At 30.5% G+C, this 21,650-nt stretch overlaps 1 protein-coding gene across 6 annotated transcripts in view; it reads right to left on the reverse strand.

The window, feature by feature from the left end:
* Nucleotides 1-21,650, reverse strand: part of LOC113517916 (frequenin-1) — a 279,468-nt gene that overhangs the window by 8,256 nt on the left and 249,562 nt on the right. For all 6 annotated transcript variants that reach the window (XM_026902664.3, XM_031911634.2, XM_031911631.2 and 3 more), the window contains 5 exons: nt 10,727-10,751; nt 7,337-7,385; nt 5,325-5,414; nt 2,297-2,375; nt 1,233-1,321 (listed from right to left, as the gene is read on the reverse strand). In XM_026902664.3, the coding sequence (XP_026758465.2) occupies nt 1,233-1,321; nt 2,297-2,375; nt 5,325-5,414; nt 7,337-7,385; nt 10,727-10,751 (332 nt within the window). The remainder of the gene's footprint in view (nt 1-1,232; nt 1,322-2,296; nt 2,376-5,324; nt 5,415-7,336; nt 7,386-10,726; nt 10,752-21,650) is intronic.

The raw sequence follows: 21,650 nt of genomic DNA on the forward strand, positions 1-21,650 counted from the left end.
GCAGTAGCGTTATTTCATATAAAATCTTGTCTGCGCATCATTAACTTCGTTTAACTTACGTGTAATACATGGATCGATGTCATATCATAAAAATTGTAGTGATTCTATCGAGACTAAGCTAGTTTGATTCGGACCATATAGGATGTGAACATCGATTAGTCGATATGATGACTATTTTAAAATTGGATTTTGGCTTGACACGTAGGTATTCTGTCTTGTAAACTTCCTACCTTTACATATCTATTTTTACGGCTGATCATTACAGCAGTGGCCTGTTGGCTTGTTTTCAAATTAGAGTATACTGCGTTTTGATAAAGCATTACAGTCAACCGAAAATATTTAAATTCAAATATATTTAGAAAATATTTTTTCTGTACCCAGTATCACATTTACACAAACAAGTAGGTAACATACCTTGGGGGGTGATCATTAACCATTGACTTTAGTATTCCATATTTTAATAATATTGTATATTTGAGTAATAGGAAGAATAAATAAAAATAAATTTCTAAACAGGAAAAATACTTCATCAGGAAAATATGTCTGTGCATTTACACAAGTCAGATTACAATAACTATTTACCTTTTTCTGTCATTTATTTATATGTAATATTTTGTGTTTTTTTTTTTCTAAGAGACCCCTTTAGAATATTTATGCATAGATTTTGTTTTTAGCCCTCTATTTTTTATTAGGTAATATAACAAAATTATTCATCTGAATATATTTTATTAATACGAAATGAAACAGCGTATAACTATGACTATAAAACATTTGCAATATTCTATTAAGATTTATAGATTTAATTTTAATAATTTATTACCATAAAATCCAATAACAAAAAAAGATCAGTTGGAGTAGAACTTTATGCTTAGTGTCTATAAGACGTGCAGTGCTTTAATAGCGGTAGTTAGTTACTCATTTTTGTATTTATTAGAAAGGTGAAGGATTTTATTTTTAAAACTTATGTTCAATTTTTATCCTATATTTATATACAAATGTAACGTGAAATTAATGAACTCATTGTGTTTTCAACTACCGCAGTACGGGGCGAGACGCTGTGACGCAAAGCGCCAAATGCCCCTGACGAAGACTTCCGGATGAAGTCTAATCAATTGTCGAAAAGACAAATACACAGTGGGTTCATTAATTTCCCGCTACATATGAATATAGAAGCGAAGAATGTATCTAAGGCTCCTGTATAATAAAATTAATGAGGTTGTAAGTGTACATACCACCATCTGATAGATTGCGTCCACTATGTTATACATTTCTTCTCTTGTAATGTAACCATCGTTGTCCACGTCGTAAAGTCGGAACGCCCCTGTAACGTGATTATGCGTATATAATTTTACGTAATCGTTTACATCCCACTGTATATATACACTATAACCTAGGCGAATTGTCGCGTTGTCCCGCCATTGAATGGGCTACCCCTTTCTTGCCTGTTTTTTTTTTTATGGGTAAAAATGGTATGGTTACCCCGCCTGCGCTAACGGGATACGCTGGCGGAGCACCAGCGAAGGGTGATAGATGAGAATGAAAACAGGTCAGTTAGCCCATCATGATGAATTCAACAGGAATTAACCATGATAGTTTCCAGGGAGAATTGCGAGGAGGTCGACCTGGTTAGGTATATTGCTAGCAATGAGATTCTCAGTCTCCATTACTAACAACCCCTTTCCCCCCTTCTTGCCTGTGTGTGTCGTACGAGCCGACTAAGGGAATTTAATGGTAGAGGGATGGGCAACAGCGTCTCTCTTAAAACTACATTAAAGCCTAGCTTAGTAAAGCTAAACTGTAGTTGGTATTAGAGAAAAGTTGTAAATTGACGGTTTGCATACAATCGCTGTTCCCTTTGAATACAGAGGATATCGTAATAAAAAGTGTGAAAATAACAATAGCAAATATCCAATAGCGTGGAGGTATTTATTCCATGTAACCCATGGCACCTAAGACGGCTAAACTCTTAGGTCTGCAAGGCTGTGAGATGGGTTTAAAGAATTGAATATGTAGTTATTTATCTATGGACTTACTAGTTTATTATAGTTGGTTATAAAAATGACAAATAATTTAATTTTAATAATGGTCACGATAGAACATAAACATGACTAATAACTGCGTTTGGCTAATAGAATCAACGAATAGAGACAAAGAGACGTGCGGTCTATCGTTCTTTTTCAACGAAGTGCGGCAAATCGATTCAGTTTTGCAGCAAACGAAAAAGCCAGGAAAAAGTGTTCTGACGTATGTAGAAATGGTATAGTTTGTTATTTAAATGGGTTTTCAATATACTTACAATGTAGTTTTTCGTCAAGATTTCCCCGTGACGTCACCGATAATGCTCGTATGAATTCCTCGAACTCGATGGAACCGTCCTGGGAATAAAATAGACAACAAACGTATTACAGTTTCCTTATGTAAAGATTATATACATAATGAAAATGTCTGCTGTTATATGTACCTAAATATAGCGTATGTATTCTGTTTATATATAGTTTAATCTAAGTACATTGTTCCGCGCATACAGAAACGTTTTATGCAATAAAGTTTGGGTAAAATTGTATATAAAATTTATATTGCATGCAGATGCATAGATGCAGGTGCAAAATGTGACATATTACGCAGATTGCATTCAATATGATAGATAGATAGATAATACATTTGCATTACTTACAGCACACAAATAACAACAGACATATACAGTAAACAGAGATAATAGAATGTATATACAAAAAAATGTAATATGTATCTACGGTGTGTGTATGTAGACTTCAGGTGTTTTATTTATCATAATTTTAAATTGTTCTGGCAGTATTAGAAAGGGTTTGATTGGTGTACATATACAACGGATATTAGATTGTCAAACTACCTTTCTATCCTCCATTTTAAATTTCTATGCAACATTTGTTATCGTGATAGATTTATTTACAACTGCCAAGGTTGTAGCGTAATTTTGTACAGGCTAATTATAGCTTATGCGCATTACCTATAGTTAAAATTATCGTTAGACATATTGCCCAATAAGAATATGCACGTGAAAAATAATACTCAAGTCGTTTGTATTAGTTTTTATTGGGCAATTGGTAGTTCTCTTTATAGCACACTCGACTATAATGTAACTATGTGTATTGCTGTGTGTAGTGCAGAATAAAATTAAATAAATAGTTACTTTTCTTTATTTTATACTAAATGACATAAAGAGCGTTGACTTGTTCAAATTCTAAATTATATTAAGTAACTAGCTTTTTGCTCGCTACTTCGTATGCATGGTTGCAGAAGTGAGAAAACTAATGAATTTTTGCAACCACGCATGCAATGGTCCACTATTACTACTATTTTCAGGTGCATTATTAAGAAAGAGTATATATCAAATTTTAAGTTAAACTTTCAGGAACAAAAATATGATAACGGCATCCGATTTCGTGCAGTAGTTTTTGCGTGATGCCGGAATAAACAGACAGATAGATAAAATTTACAAAAAAATATTGTTTTAGCCTGTGTTGATATTATTTAGACCGTTTATATGAATATTTCTTAAATAATTTCAATATATAGACATAGTATAGTTAAAATTTTAATATTAAGTGCCACAAAAATCATACCAATTGTCTGGTCCTAAATTTATATATATGGATATGTGTTATTGAAAAATAGGCAACGAAAATCTGTGAATGCAATCCAGTACATCTAAACACGAGTCTAGAAGTGTTAGTTTCTTATATTAATTAGACGGATAATCGAACCCGGGCCCTTACGTAAAGCAATCGACCTACGACTGCGTCACGGAGTTTGTACGGATGTCTGTTACTCAATAACACTTAAACAGTTAAACAAAGCAGCAGGTTACACCTAGCAGAATAATAATTAATCAATTACCCGTGGAAAAGTTTGTGAAGTAGATTTTAGTTGGAAATATATTCAATTTGTTTGGCTGTTAATTGAAGAGTTGTAGAGCCTAGTACAGTGGCAATTGAATATCAATGTGATGCGGTGGATACTCGGAACAAGTAATTAACGAATGGAATAAAATCGACACTTATAAACTGTTAATTAACAATCATTAATTATAATTTAGTTATGCAATAGGTTAGGTATAAGTATTACCTGTGTGTAGCATTTATTAACGTTGAAAATATTTATAATTCATTAGATGACATTGCCCATTGTTCGTCAACATTAGAGGAATATTGTGAGGGTATTTATATTATTATTAAGTAAGGAACAAAGGAAATAAGGCTTTATATTAGGCTAGAGCGAGATTATCATTGGTTATCAACGTGTGCAAAGTTGAAGTATATACACAAAGAGGGCCCCTCTAATTATCTAACTACCTAAGTGGAATGTGAGGGAGAAAAGGTATTGTAAGTAATGAGATTTTGGGTAATGGGTGCTCCTTGTTAGCAGTATACCCTATCAGTTCGACCTCCACGCGGTTTCCTCTGGGAACTATCGTGGTTAATGTTGAATTTGTCACTGGTGCCCCGCCAGTGACGACAGACGAAACCGAATGCCGAAAGCAAACTACCTATGTCCTTATTCATCCACTTTCTTAATATGAATACTATTGTACAATATATGGTACTATCGCATAAGATCATACTAGTTTCGATAACTTTTAATTTCTCCTTTATGCAGTTCATGGTGTAATTTATCAAAATAGGCTAATTTAGGTTTATACATGCATCATTATACTATCATTACCACTTTTACATCTATTAAATTTATAATGATCATAAACGGTGATTTTTCTGTCTAGGAAATTAGATTTCAAAATCTATTCGTCTTTATATGTATAGACAAATGAACAAATTCTTAGTCCTCATGTATCTTGTATCTAATTTTATTAACATAATAAAGTTGTAACTAGACGATATTTGTTCCGGCATCACGCAAAAACTGTCGCACCAAATTGGATACAGCTTTCAAAGTAGTATTCCTAAAGGTTTAACTTTAAATTTTGTATATGTATCATTTTGATACGCCATCTAGAAGTGATATATTTAATTAGTTTTCCTATTTCTGAAATCCACACGTACGAAGAAGCGAGCAAAAAACTAGTGCACGATACTCTATATATCAGTTAATGTAGTAACTGTTCTAAAGATATTGGCAGTTTTGTTTCATATATATACTTGCCAGTTTAAACTATAAGTAAATAGGTTAATAATAATTTGATAGTGAAGAACTATGTTTGTAGATAGACGATATTACTAATACAAACTCTTACAACTAGTAAGTAAACGATATCTAAATATGAATTAGGTAGTCCTGCAACTTCTATTAAAAGTTAAGAGAAAAACAGCTAGAATCAACAGCTCTCTTACATTGTTTTCGTCGAATACTCGAAACACTAGTGACGCAAACTTGCTGGGGTCACCTTGGGGGAAGAACTGTTTGTAGATCTTTATGAATCCCTGTGAATAAGAAAATACAATTAAATGATTATTACATTCAAATATTTTTTTTTTTCATATTATTAAATTGTACACATAATTATAATGCAGTATAAATTAATATTCTACAGATAGAATTCAGTTTGAGTCAAAATATTTAATAACAAACTTTGTAAATGTATATTAAAACATATTTCCAATAGTAAATATAACATTATCTATATATAATGTTTTTACAATTGCAAGTATGCTCGGTAGAAAAAGATGACAAGTCCAAGTTCATATTTTTTATCATTACAGTTTTGTTACTGTTAACAAAAGTAGGAGCTGAAACCTGGATTTAACATATTTTGATTGGATACTAGATTGAAAGACGGACATCGGACCTGATAATGGGTCGGATAGTAAATGTCTCACACACGCGCTACGTGCCGGTTTTCCAATTGCCAAATACGTGTCGATTAGTTTCTATAGTGTAAATGCTTAGTTTTATAAGTAGTCCAAGTGATCCTCCAGGGGTCTACGGAAGACTCGACAGGAGTTTACATTGGCGTTACAAAAAAATGGCGGTTTACAATTCGTAAGCGGGGGTCCACCAAATTCAACCATATTACTATTAAATATAATAATCATAATAATTAATAGTATAATAATTATATATTTGAATTAATATTACACAAAAAAATATATTATTTTTCTTTTTAATATTACCACTCCGAATGAGGAGTTTTTTTAAATGAAATAAGTGAGAATTAATTGGTTCTTTGTGCTGTGAGTAGATGTCATAAAAGTTAGATGGAATTACTTTTTTGGTTTGCCAACTTTTTTGACATCCACTTACGGCACAATCAATTAATTAATTAACCAATCAATTTTTACTTTCTTTTCAAAAACTTTAATTCGTGGTTGGAATACCAGCTGCAATGCAAATTTACATCTATATATAAATAGATCTTTTCTTCTAATTTTTGTTGAGTTTTGGGAATTGGTAGAAATATAGCTGTAAATTTTGAAAGTGGTCTATGAGAAAAAAGTCTGGGAACTTCTGATGTAAACGGTTACCAAACATGTCTAAAATATAACAGAAAAAAAATTTATACATATAAATTTACGTCTGTAATTCTAGATGGGAAAATAAGAAGCATTTTGTTTACTGTTGTTGTTGTGGTAAATATAACTGACGATATGCCTACATTTCACCGAGAATCTTCGAATGTAATTTGAAAGGGGTCGCCCCCTTTATCTACAGCTGTTTCGGGGATTAATTAGGTTTGATAACGTTTTTCACAACCCGGATGATATTTAATTTAAAAATTAAATTGATATAAAGTTTTTAACATCGGCCAGATTTTAAATAAAGACTAGGAGTAGAGACTTAGAGAAGTCAATCAGTATTCAATCATCTTGACCTAGGTCAAGAATAGCTTAGATTAAGTATGTACAGTATTGTACAAATAAATCGAACTTAATTACACTGAAAATACAACGAGAGCATTGTTAGTAATAAGTTTTGTTCTTGTATATATTGAGAGGATAGCGATTGCGTTTTACTGGGTATTTTAATAAGACCCCAATACCGTGTTTGTGTTGAAATTTGGCCGACCCCAACAGCTTGTTAAATTAATTTATTCTCTCTATCATCCTATCCCTCTTATCCGTCAATATATTGTATATTCCATTAGTGACGGAGTATTTACTAATCTAGGATTAGAGTCTTCAGTATAATGTTATTACTAAATATAATCATATGGTAAATATGTAATAAAATATAGTAATGGATAAAGAAGTGACCAAAAGCCGGCCAAAGGCCGAAGTTGAAATAGAAGGCTACTACTTTTTTCTCAATATATTATTAATATTATTCTACAGTAAAAAATGATACTATATAAGACTTCTATTATTAGTATCTAATTATTGCTAAAAAGGATTGTATTAAAACACACCTGTTCAGTGAGAAGTCCGTTTGGACAGTCCTTTAGAAATCCTTTGTGCCTAGAAAAAAAGAAAATATTAATACTTAAATAATAATTAATTTCTGTTAGATATTAATTAATTGTAAACTCCATTGCAAAAAGCGGACGCTTTGGCAGTTTTAATTATGAATTGCTACAAGAAACTGATATACTCATATATATAGGCGAAGATCGGAAGGTTGAATATTATTGAAATTGTTTATATGTGTTATTTTGCATGTGAAATAGGTTTTTTAATCTTAACAATATTTAATTTGTTTCATAATATATAAGTTTAAAATTATTAAATTAAATGCTAAGAGTAATTTTTTTGCAATGTGGAGTGGCCAGATAAAGTACTATGTTATATTATAATATTATATATAAATAATATTGAAGCAGGCCAAAAATTCCGACGTGTGATAAGAATTCGTAAGAATTAAAATTTATAGATACCTACTTAAATTACACAAACACAACGAAATATAGATTGTTAGATTATATTTAATTATAAATTTTTTATAAATTTCAGAGTTCTATTTATTAAAATATATGCATTACACGTATGGAATTGGGTAATAACTGATTTATAATGTCATAAATGAGCACGTATAATTTTTAGGCTGCTACTGCTCAATATCATAGTAAAAATAATATTTTTTCTATATAACATGTGTGTTTTGACATTGACTTATTAAGTTAGATAGTCAGTTAAAAAAATTGTAAGTAATAATTCTCTCCCTCTATAAAAGAGAGTAGGTATATTGTTAGATTTCACGATCTGTTTCATTCTGGCACGAAATTTGAAAATAGAATTACTGCGGTCGCAGAGGGTGCGGCCAAAAATAGCGCCGTGTGTTTGAGCCTTTCCGAGTTTTATGAATACCTTATATAAATTATTATGACTAATTTTTTGCGCCTTATCGGTCAAGTGAGATTTATATGATTGGTTTCAGTAATACTATACTTTCTCTGGAAAAAGAAGTTTATATATTAATCTAGCACCTTAGATTATATAGATAGAGCATCAAGTTTTAAAAAGGGGTCAACTTTTTGTCAGCTAATTGTTAAATCAGCTAACCTTTTTTTATTAGTATTCTATATACTTATGCACAACAATGTATCTCAACGTATCAATATTAAATATATTAATAAAAAATAAAATTAGTTTTTGTGCATTAAAATAATAAGATAAAAAATAGAACTAATAAAGAAATCACTTATAACCGATAAGTATCTTAAATTTTAAGCATAAATACTAAATTTATATATTCACATTTGTTTTAAAAGTATTCACGCCTTTTTTTATATATTTTTTTATAACTTAGGGGGCAAACGAGCATGCGGCTCACCTGATGGTAAATGATTACCGTCAGCCATGATCACCTACAACACCAACGGCATTGCAGGTGTGCTGCCGGTCTTTTAAAAGGCAATATGCTCTTTTCTTGAAGGTTATGACGTTGTATCGGTCCGGAATTACTGCTGTTGGAAGATAATTCCAAAGAGTGCTTGTGAGTGGAAGAACCACCACCATTCCACCGAAAATCGCAATGTGGAAAATCGCCACTCGTCCAGATGGTTAGGATAAAATTTTAGTTTATGGCGGGTTGTATGATGGTGAAAATCAGTAGCAGGTATCAATCCGAACAATTCCTCAGAGCACTTCCCATGATAAATTCGGTGGAAGATGCACAGAGATGCAACACCTCTACGCAGTTTCATTGGATCGAGTCGGACAGTAAAGCGCTGATTATCAATAATTTGAGTCGCTCGACTTCTTATACGGTCTAACGGAAGGAGCTGGCACTGTGGCGCTTCTGCCCATAAGTAAGAACAGTATTCCATATGTGGCCAGACATGAGCTTTATAGAAATTCAAGCGGTGTTCTAGCGTGAAATACTGTCTTACTCTATTGAGCACTCCTAACTTTGTACAAGTAGTGCTAGAAGTATTCGAAAAATCCCCACAATTGAATTAAAATCCCTAAAATGTAGTGAATTTTTTTAAAAAGAATCGAATTACTTTTAGTAATTATTTGTATATATATGTATGCTATTTTCTTACATAATATAAATAAAATATTTATGTAGGTATGTATATTATTAAGTATTATGGCCGTGTAATCCGGCAAAAAATAGGCCGCCTCTTTTTTTCCTGCGGATGTCGTAAGCGGAGGGTGAGGGATGGGCAGCAGCTCTTAAAACATCTCTAAAGTCTAACTACGGTTGCCAATCCGCCTGCCAAGCGTGGCAACTACTGGCTAACCTTCTAAGGGAAAGATTTATGTTGAGCAGTGGACAGTTGAAGGCTGATATGATGATGATGATGCAGACTATTTAAAAATTACATTGATATGACGCAATGACTTCAAGTATTAATAAAACAACCATCATTTTCATATAACTTAGATAAGAAAAATATTTTAAATTCGAATATATATATATTTTTATCCAAAGGGTCTTTGTTATTTAACCGATTGCTTTCAAAATCGATATTTAAGGATCCGTATACATTTCAAATATGGATCCGGTGTAAAAAATAATTAAAATGACCGCCATTTTTAATAATTTTTTTATCTGGCCCATTGCTTACAAAATCGATATTTGAGGATCCGTATACATTTTAAATATGGATCCGGTGTCAGAATTAATCAAAATGACCACTATTTTTATATAAATTAAGTTAAATACTATAAAGATTATTTAATCCTAATAATATTTTAAGTTACTACCTTCAATTATTTACTTATTCAATCTAAACTAATAATTTCTAATCTGGTAACCCTATACGCATAATTGAAGAAAAAAGTTAACCCACTTCTTTCAAAATTTTTACATATATGTAGACACTCTATCTATACATATAGTCTAAGTTTAGAACCTAGAACAATATTATAGTAGTTATTATGTATATAAATTTATTAATTTTGTTATTTTACTTTGCAACAACTGTGTTACACGTTAATATTTTTTCCATAAAAATACTTTACTATTATTATTTTTGATTGTAATTAATCCCAAATAATTCTTGCTACATGGTCCCAGTATAGAATAGGCCACCTATTCCTTTCCCGTGGGCGTCGTAAGAGACGACTAAGGCAGAGCGAGGGATGGGCTCTCAGCGTCCCTATCAAAACATCTCTAAAGACAAACTGCGGTTGCCAATACGCCTGCCAAACTATTGGCAAAACCCGCAAGGGGGAGGCTTAGTTCAGCTGTGGACAGTTAAAAGTTGATATGATGATGATGATTTCTTGACTAATAAATACATTTGATGCTATCTAGCCACTCTGTTATCGAATTGGTATGAAGACGGAAACTAAGTAAACTAGGTCCTTAACATCATATAACCTCAATACCATATTAGGTAAGAACTTACCAAAGTCGTATTTCCTTCTCAGTAACTGTAACAAACGAAAAGTAAAATTATTATGTGTTTTAAAATTTACTTGTTATTATTGTGAGAAAAAAACGGAAATTAGTTCGACTCGAACGTTTAATTTATTTATTTAAATTTTAATGTATAGTATAATTTGCTTATGTTCTCTACTAGTGAGCAAACAGATAAATCTATAGGCGGTGCATTAATGAATTAAGAAAACATACACTAATATTTTATAAATTTATACATTATAAACCTATACTTAGACAAATATAAACATACACGAAATACATAATATAAATATATAATCTATCTATGCTGTTCGTTAGTTTTGCAAAAAATCAAAAGCGGCTTAACCGAGCTGAATACTTCTTTTTTGTTTTGTTCATTACAGAGGTAATTTAAAAAAGTTTGAAATACATATATAGGTAATGTTGTTTGGGAATCGCTACTTCGGATTACTTTTAATAGATGACGCTGTAGGTGATACGAAGTTCAATGGGTTATATAGATTTTATATCAAGTATTTTTTTTAATGTCTCACTGCTGGGTTGGGTTGCAAAGACCTTCTCTTTATTTCGGTAGATATATCTGTTTCCAATCAAAGTTTGTTATTTCGCTTCAAATACAACAAATACATAAAATATTATTACATCAAATAATTGACTGCATTAAAAAAGTAAGGAGAATAATCTGTTTGATGAATCTCTATTTGAATCATAAAACATAGTAACCAGATAGGATAAGTATAAAGGGAAAATGAGAAATGAAAACTGGTAGAGAATAAAAGAAGAACTTGTAAAAGAGACTTTAATCTGATTGGATAAAAATTCTTGAAGTATAATAACTGTATTCTGCAGCTTCTGCAACTTTATCTACTGAATAAAGTGTAGGATAGAGATATGTCTATTGTATATATATATATATATATATATATATATATATATATATATATATATATATATATATATATATATATATATATATATATATATATATATAATGAACAAGTATATATATATATATATATATATATATATATATATATATGTTCCTTAATAATAAACAAGACGAGGAAAATATTCAGTGGAATATTCCCTTGGATCGTAGATAGGTATGTTAACTCTCTACTTTTTCTGTAGTTTTCCTTTTAGTAGCAGGTTCTATGTATATGAGCTTATTCAGAACTGCCTTAAATAAATACTCCTCATGTTATTAAAAAGGTGAATTAAGTTACGTAATAAATATTTTATGTATATAATGTTTTTAATATTAAAAGTTGTATAAGATACTGTAAAGTAAAAATACGGTATTACTTTATATTTTTCATTTTCAAAATACATACAAAATGACGAAATATTTTTTTATTACTCATTTTTTTTTAATTGTAATCTGTAAAATTTACAAGCATACACATTATGCACCTAATGGCAATTTTTTCACATTACATAAAATAAATTTTGTGATGAGAAAAAAATTTTAACGTGCCAAATATAATTAATAAACTAAATTTTGCAGGTTTATAGCCTGCTGGAATTTTATTTAGTTTTGTTTTATTCACATCAGTGTCAAGTCATTACTTTGCAATTATTTGTAAACATTTTTGTTAACAATTGAGTTCGATTGAAGTACCTATTTGTTTTTGCATCTATTAAAATATTGAATGATGATTGATGCTTTATTTTTATATTTTCAAATCACTAAGAGTTGGGCATGGGATGCAATAAGTATTTTATTTATACTGCTGTCCTAGCAAAATAATCTTCGGCCGATTGAAGCACTTAACACTGAATTCACATTCATTTTTATGAGAATGGATCGCCTAGGGAAGAATTAAGTGACCGACTGCCCGTAAACTCTATAACTACATGTAAAAATTTTACTCCAACGGACTTCGTAAGTACATACTTGTCTAATAGTAACTACTTAAACTATTTTATTTTGGTGAAAAAACTTCCAGTTAGTTGAATTAGATAATTTATTTAATGATATTTTGTAATTTGTTTTCGTTATTAATTTATAGAATCTGTAAACAGCGTATTTGAATATTATTTTAATTATAATAAAAATATATTTATATTTTAATAATAACATATGTTGCAGTACTAGCTGTGTTCTTGCTGTGGCTTTATATACGTGAATTAGGATAAAAATTACTCTATGAACATATACTCTTAGTTCAGGATATGTTCCAACTTTGTCCCAAACAAACAATAGATTTGTTCAATCATTGAGTAGCAGATTGGGTAACAAACGTACAAACATTCTAAACTTTTACGTTTACAATATTGCTAGCTACACTACTAGCTATATTTCGTAGCTTTGTGTACGTGATTTAACATAGAATCGAATTAAGTTTAGTTAACTTCAACTAGATGGTTGAAATCGTAGATTTCAATACATAGTTAATATAATGGTTAGCTTCTTATAGAAGACTTACAAATAAGAATAGGTATTGAATTTTAAATGTTGCTCTTCGTAAATACAATTATAATTATAATATTTTGATCAAATATTTTATATATCTAACTACCTTACGGAAAAGTTTTCGTTAGTTAGCTTTTTTTAGCTGTAAGATGACTAAAAGTATGTAAATTTTTGAGCGTATTCATGAATTTTTGTATGCATATACTGTTTGTAAGTTATTTTATTTGATAAATATTATCTTGAACGAGAGGTTTCAAAAATGACGAATTTGTTCATACAATCTATTCAAGTAATAGTAGTTTAGGAAATGTACTTGTATTTATTATTTATGGATGCCAGTTTGTGAAATAGAAAATATAAATTGGGATAAATTACGACAACTCCTATTCACAGTGAAGAATGAAAGTGTTCAATATAAATGTTTGAATGGAAACATTATTGATAGGATGAAAGGAAATATTTCGTGGTTTGAATACAAAACGTGAATGAATAAGCTGCATTCGCCTGTTAGCTTTTACCGATAAATCATCAATAACTACTGCCTGTAATGATCAAAACCTTGCCGGCCATTTCTATAAATACTTCTAAAGACATCTGTCTATGATGTAGAGGTATCATACATATAAGAAAGAAACTTTCTTATTCTATAATATAGAATTTATGTTATTCCTAATGGAGTAAGTAGAGTTTTGTGTGATCAAAGAACCATCTACAAAGATAAAAGATTTATTGATGTAGATCCCAGAATCTTTGAATATATTAGTGTTCTACATTCAATTTAGTTCTAAAGTCAACGTACTATATGGTACCACGTTCAAATAAGTACTGTATTAGTAAGAAGAGAAAAGTCCGTACTCGCTTATCTCCAGACACTTTTATAGCGCAGTTCATTTACTGAAAGTCACTTTATTGCAGAGATTAGAGATACCTGTGAATCGATTAGGAGGTTTACTTTTATTTGCTTTGTGGTTACATTTGATTGTTTAGTTTAACGACCAAATTGTCGTTATCGGAATTGTTATAGGGAAATTTGAAAAAGAATTAAAAATCAAGCATCCGTGTAAGTGTTACGGTTATAATTAACTCAGGTTATGTCTCAGCTCGACAGCTAAATATTACAGCTGAATGAGTTTCATCGATAGGTACTGATTCTATATAAAGCAGGACTTACCTCATGCAACTGACCTGATAATCCTTAACCCTGTAGCATACATGCGATCGCTTCACATGGCAAGTTTTTAAACTTTTATTATAAAAGCGTAGTAGAAATTTAAGGGTACCCAGTCTTTTTTACGGGATGAAAATGGAATGAGAACCTCGCCCGCACTAGCAGCACCAGTTAGCCCATCGTGATGAATTTACTAAGAATCAACTACGACGGTTTACAGGGGGATCGCGTGAATGTAGACTTGTATACTATCACCTTACCTATTGCTAGTAGTATACCTTATCATCAACATCTTCCTACCCTTATTCCAATTATTATTTGGGGCCGGCGTTATATGTTTTTATCCATATTACAAAAAGATTCGGCTTACAGTTTTACGATTTAGTTTTGGTATACCCTATATCAAATGAAATTTAATAATTGAGTGATTGACAGAAATATTGTATACATAAATAACCGAACTGATGTCAATTAATTTTTGTATGATTAATATGATATTACCAATTTTTATTAATTTATTCATTGTAAATCGGAATTCTTGCGTAACAAATCTGTATAAAAACATGCAATTATTTGTAAAAGTAATTAAATATAATCTAAATTGACATAAATGCATGTATATTAGTTACCTGTTGATTAAATTTTGCTATACCCAAACAGGGCTCATGTACTTACTCTTCACAAGAACATTGTAACAACTCTATATTATGTACATGAATTCAATAAAAGAAATAAATATTTTTTTTTAAATCATATTCTGCTAATTATCAATAAAATATAACTTTAATAATTTTTCAATAAAATAGTAACTGGACTATTTATTTTGTGTATATTAAATAAACGCGTAGCAAAATAGATATAAACATTTTCGACACCATTAGCAAGATTTAATAATTTCTGAAAGATCGAAAAACCACATATGAAGATGATCTTTGGTCATTTATATGATCACATCAACTGTTCCCACTGCTTCGTCTACGTGACCGGGATAAATATTATTATTGATTGACCGGAATAAAAAGAAGCCCAAGTTCTTCCGTTCTCCAAGCTCGATAGTAGATATGTCTTTTTATACCAAATCTCATGACGATTGATAGGGTCGTTAAGGCGTTAACTTGTAACAAATAACTAATTTTCATACCTTTATTTTAAATATAGTATAAAGTGTACAAAGCTTTATTGTACATTCATATTTAATACAAATATCAAATTGTAAATAAAATGACAAGATATATGGACAGGCCGACTTATGTTTTGAAGGGATTATTGAAGTATATTATTTAAGACGAAGGACAGATATGTACCGAAGGAAAGGGATCATTGTCAGGTCCACTCCCACACCAATCCCCCTTGAAGTCATTGTGGTAAATTCTTGTTGAATTTGCTACATGGACCAACTGAGTTACTTTCATTCGAACATATGACCATTTATAATCTGTAAAAATATGTTTATAATTCTATGATTATGTTTTAAATACATTTAATATTTTGTAATACTCTGTTAGAATATATATTACTTAGCTTATATTTTGATATTTGTCGTGGTTAGCATAAAGCGAAAATTCGAAGCACAGATTCTCTTTACTTTAATGAAACTATGTCCTATTTTATTTATTTGTCTTTTTGCGAGCTACGCCGGCTGAAATCGTTTGGCAAACGTCACGAGGCTAACTTGTGGTCGGTACGAATTATTGGCGGCACATGGCATTTAGTTAAAAGGCCAATCCGTTCCTAATAGTAGGTATACATGATACAAGGTCACAAAAACGTACCTACTGTAAATTTCGTAAGTTTTGTCAGTCTATGACCACAATATTTGCATTTATGTGACTTTTAAAAGGATAAGGTTATCAATTAATCTTTACTTTTTGAGGCTATATATTTCGCCAACTTTGGACAGATTTTAATAACTTTATTTGCAATTTATAGGGTTGTTCTCTTGCTGGAATCGTATTATTTTTGTGAAGTAAAAACTATAGCATTTATTTACAAATAAAAAAAAAATATTGACCACGATGCTCCAAATTTAAATTTAAACCAAAATATTTAATGTTGAATACTATTATTACCACTAATTCATCCGATATTATGATATTTTTGCCACGATTGCGGTAAGATTGAAAAGAAAGAAATTGGGAAAGAGGAAGAAAGAACAAAAATAATCTTTAATTATTAATGTAATCCTTAAATGATACTTTTAGTACGTAATAAATAGCTAACAAATTGGCACCGTGTTTCGTCATACCTATGCTGAAAGAAATTGATCGAATTTCGTAGATTGGCACAAACAATATTGGCCCTCAATCAAGCGATTTTGTTAGCGTATTTCAATCTCTATTACGAATCGATAAAGTCGGGATTTGCTGATATAATGGAGAATACTTTCCCTGACGTCCGGAAACGTTTTACGTTAGAGGTCGCGGGGTGTGCGACGGAGACAAATGGGGTTACCTTGCTGTTCACTGCGGCCCTATTTATCTACTCTTGTGAATATTATGATCAAATCGGTGGGTTTATATATTTATTGTGTAATGCCAACAACTGGTTATTTATCAAAAAAACTGTCAGAATATTTTATTCTGTTACAGAAGCCTTTTTTATGTAATATAGTGTCTGTTTCTGTGGCGTCGATTTTTAGTTAGAATTTGGAAAGGAATATGATGGATAATGTTAGAATGGATGTCGTGTGCAGGAAAATGCCCCGTCAGATGAACTGACGATCTCTGCAAGTCAGCGCAATGTATACAAAAGGCCGAGGACCGTATTGGTTGGAAGGCATTGAGGGAGGCCTATATCCAGTAGCAGATCGGAATGCGATGAAAATGAGTGAATAATAATGAATGAAGGGTAATCGTGTACAAATAAGAAAGACAAACAACTAACATGAGTGAATTTCAACACAATATTTTTATAAAATCTTTTACTAACCATGTAACAATAATTACGGTTTTCAGAAAAATACTGCGACTATAATTATGGTTTGTAGAAATTGTGTTAATCAATTCCAAACTAATTAAATCTTGATAGTATACGCAATTCTCTATTCAAGATCGATAAGTAATTTAAATTCATTTGAATGTGCAAAGGATACTCGCTGAAATTATGACATTTTGAAGTCACAATATAACAACATAGAGACACTATTTTAGAAATGTAGTAATCGGTTTTTTAATCAATTCGTTTTTCATTTTGTTTATTTATATACTTTATTGAATACGTTATTAATACGAACAAATACAAAGTAGAAGAAAATAAATGTAATTAATAAGAGAATAAGTATTTTTTTTATGTTAATTTGCTACAGTTTAAAGTGTAATTTTTTATCACAAAGGTGGCAAACAAGTCATTATGGTCATTTTAAAAGTATTCACGAGAATGAGTATTTTATCCTTAATTTTACCTTTAGGTCTATGGTTCGTACCTTGCATGCTAGTCTTATCCTTTCTATTAACTATAAATATTTATAGTCAGTAGAAATGTATATATAATTTAAATATTATTTGAAATTGAAAAATATTATTTCATTTATAAAGCATATGAAAATTATATAAATGAAATATTTAATACTTATTAGAGTCTCATTATCCTGATACTCATACCATCAGTTAACTGTTGAAAAGAATTTATTTGGTTTGACTCTGTATTAAGATAATCCATTAAGTTTTTCAAATAATTGATTCTTAATTGGGGCAATAATGCTGAAATATAACACAGTAAGCAAATGTAAAAGTGACATTTTATCTTGTCTCTGTAAATTAAAACGCTTGCAATTTAAAAATCAGACTGAAAAAAATGACTTTCAGATAGAACTCGAAACCGTGCACCTTAGACTATCAATTGCTATTACGTTTCCAATGACGCCATATAAATGGTATAACAATTTCTTTTAAACGTCATTAAGTAATTGTTAATTAAAAAGTTTTAAACATGCCTCTTCATTTTATATTTTAGTAATTCCATTGCAATGCCTTATACAGATCTGTGGCTGTACATATAGCGTGACTGATTACGATTGCATTTTCTAGCTATGGGAAAATATAGAATACCAACTTATGTGCGCATTGCACGAATATAAGTGATGAATGTTTATGCAAATTATTTCCCAATATGCGACTCGAATTTGTATGTCAATTTCCAAAATATGAGTTTGCCATGATGAATGAAATTTTATGCCAATTTCAAATCCATATGTAGGTTATAAAAAGCGAAATACCGTTGAATCATAAACCATAAAAACTGTTTGACTACGACGCTGTAATTTGCCTTATCCATGGGGTGTAATGTAGTAGTGTAATGTATGTTTAAAAGGCCGGCAGCACACCTGCAATGCCGCTGGTGTTGTGGGTGATCATGGGCGGCGGTAGTCACTTACCATCAGGTGAGCCGCATGCTAGTTTGCCCCCTGTGTTGTAAAAAAAAAAAAGGGGGAAATTCCCATGGTATGGGTAGAAACTTGTTTCCATAGAAGCAACGTTTCAGGTGACGGCTAGAAGGTAAAGCAATATTTGTATAGATTACTTATTCATTTCTATTCTTAACTTTATGCCCATTACTTCACACGTGTGGATTTCAGAAATAAGAGAGCTAATTAAATAAACTATTCCTAGATGGCGTATTAAGATAAAACATACATTTTAGTTTTTAAGTTAGACCTTCAGAAATACGGCTGTGTAACCCGCATCGATTTTAGCACAGTATTTTTGAACAAACATACAGACAGACAACATTCCTAAAAAATATTGTTTTGGCTTCTATTGCTTTTATTGAGGTCCCTCACATATTTTTTTTTATTTTTCCATGTATAGACATTTTATAGTGTCAATTTTATTACATTGGTAAGTTTTAGAGTTATTTATATTTAATAATATATTTTTACACGAATACAGGTTACAACGCGTTAGTAGTTTGCTCAGTCGCTGCCTCTAAGCACTTAGACTTGTTCAAGTTCAATAGTATGTGTATTTATGTAAAATACTTAACGCCACTAAATGGAATGGAAAAAGCTCGCAGTGTTTGAAGTATTATGCGAATGCATTAGAAAGTTAAGTGCATAGTAGTGCAAGTAGATGGAACGTTATCATTTGATATAGGGATACAATTTATAATTTATTTACAAAACGGAGTTAAGAGAGAAAAACCTATTTTATTAAAAAAAAAAATCGGCTAATGTAATATGCATTCAACTTGTAACCGTTATTTTATAAAGAATACTGCATATGAGATGAATCATGTTCCTTTGAGAATCAAAAGAGTACATAAATATTGGATAATATTGATATAAGTTTTAGTTAGCCAAGTGTTAAAGTATGCTTTAATATTGTTATTAAATCAGCAACGTAAATGGTACATTATTTGATGATGTAATTAGTATGTATCTTGCTTGCCCTTTCGTTTCGGCAGGATCAACATCCCGAAAGGGGTTCAGAATCTTTTAATAATATATTCAAATGAACTTTAGTGTATAATATCGTTTCCTGTGTGAAATTTTGTTACGCGTGTATAGACCTCTTATTCGCGGACAAATGTAATATCGATTAATAAAATGGATAATACAGAACGGATAAAAGAAAGAAATGGCGAAGCTTATTATGTTGTGTTACGAATTATTTGCGTGCTCAAAATACTAACATGCTTGCTTTTTATTTAGTTTGAATGAGGTTACATATTTGTGATAGAAATGCTGTATGTAAAATTTCCTTCAACACTCGAGGTATGGGAAGTTATATGATGATATTATATTGAGAGTAAGTATATCATTGAAATTATTGTAAAGTGGGTGTCATATAGTCGACATTTGGGAAATAGCACAAAGACACGTCTCTGATAAGGGACTTGAGACACTAAGAACTTAATAAGAACTTCGGCAAACTTGTCATTAGACTCTATTCTTACGTTGTGTTATCTAGAGTTTAAATTAATAAACAAACTTATGTTTTGGACTTCGAGTTTCTAGACTATTAAGTCTAGAAACTCGAAGTCTACAACTACTAAGTTGTGGCTATATGTTCATAGTGAGGACAAACATTTCTGTTTTTTTTTTATTATGTACAATTTTATTATGTGTATATATATATATATTCTTTTATTATGTAAAGCGTTGTAAATTTGTAAAAATTCTCTTTACAAATGGTCTCTTCAATTTATAAGAAAAATATTTTTATTCGTTTACTACAAAAGCGCACGTTCCACGATTGAATCATAAAGTTAGGAAACAAATACTATTATATACGGAAGATTTCGCAGCAAAGAAGAAAAATACAAAGTTTAACTTTTCTAACTCGGTACGGACATCACTGAAGAAGTAGCTACAAAACAAAGCCTATTGAATCTTTTTAATATAGATTGGATTTAGTGGAAGTTAGAATTGTTCTTCCTATATTATGAATGTATAAATGTACTTCATATATATAACATATGTGAAAATATGTACAGATCATGCTTAAACGATTGAGTTGATTTGTATGAAATATACCTAGAATAACGTATAATAGGTACTAATTTTCTCATTCACATCGAATACCTAAATCGAGTTAATTATGAATAAAAAAAAAATTTACGTTAAAATGATTAATAATTTCTATTATAATAATTAAAATATTATTTTTATTATTTAACTATTGAATATTATATGTAATTTTTTCGAGACATTTTTTATATTAATTTGTTGTTTAAAAATTACAAGGTAAAATGATAATAATTACGTGTATTATTAAGTTGTAAATATTTTTTATTTAATCAGAAATAAATATGCGTACGACCATAATATCTAATGGGGTAGATAGAGTTTTTTGTCACTGTTGCCGTTGTAGTGAACATAACACTCGATATGCTCACATATTGCCAAACATAAATCAACCGGATCAGGGGGCGAGCCTACTATTTAATATAATTTATTTGTAACTAGCTGTTCTCCGAGGCTTTGTCTATGAATCAGTATATACAGTATCTTATGTGTTAATTTGAGATATTACCTCCCGTGTACCAAACTTCAACCATGTTATGTTATTTAAGTATAATTGAATAACAAATATTCAAAATTCCAAACATTTTTTACAAACTTTCACATTTATAACATTAGTAGGATTTAAGGTAATAAAATTCATTTCTAATGGATGGAGAGAGTCTTTCATAAAGTGGTAATTCGAGAATAAGATGAATAGGACATAAGTGTGCAGTTAAATCATTTTATCTGCTTCAGGTTAAGGAAGCATTCCGTTTATATTAAAACATTATTTTTAAGAGCTCTGCAAAGTTACTTCTTACCAGACAGTAGCGATTTTTGAGTAAAATTATCTTGTAAAAATATGTGGATGATTGAACGCATAC

This window comes from Galleria mellonella, unplaced genomic scaffold (genome assembly GCF_026898425.1).
Source record: "Galleria mellonella isolate WM207_F2 unplaced genomic scaffold, CSIRO_AGI_GalMel_v1 utg33, whole genome shotgun sequence".
Lineage (NCBI taxonomy): Eukaryota > Metazoa > Arthropoda > Insecta > Lepidoptera > Pyralidae > Galleria > Galleria mellonella.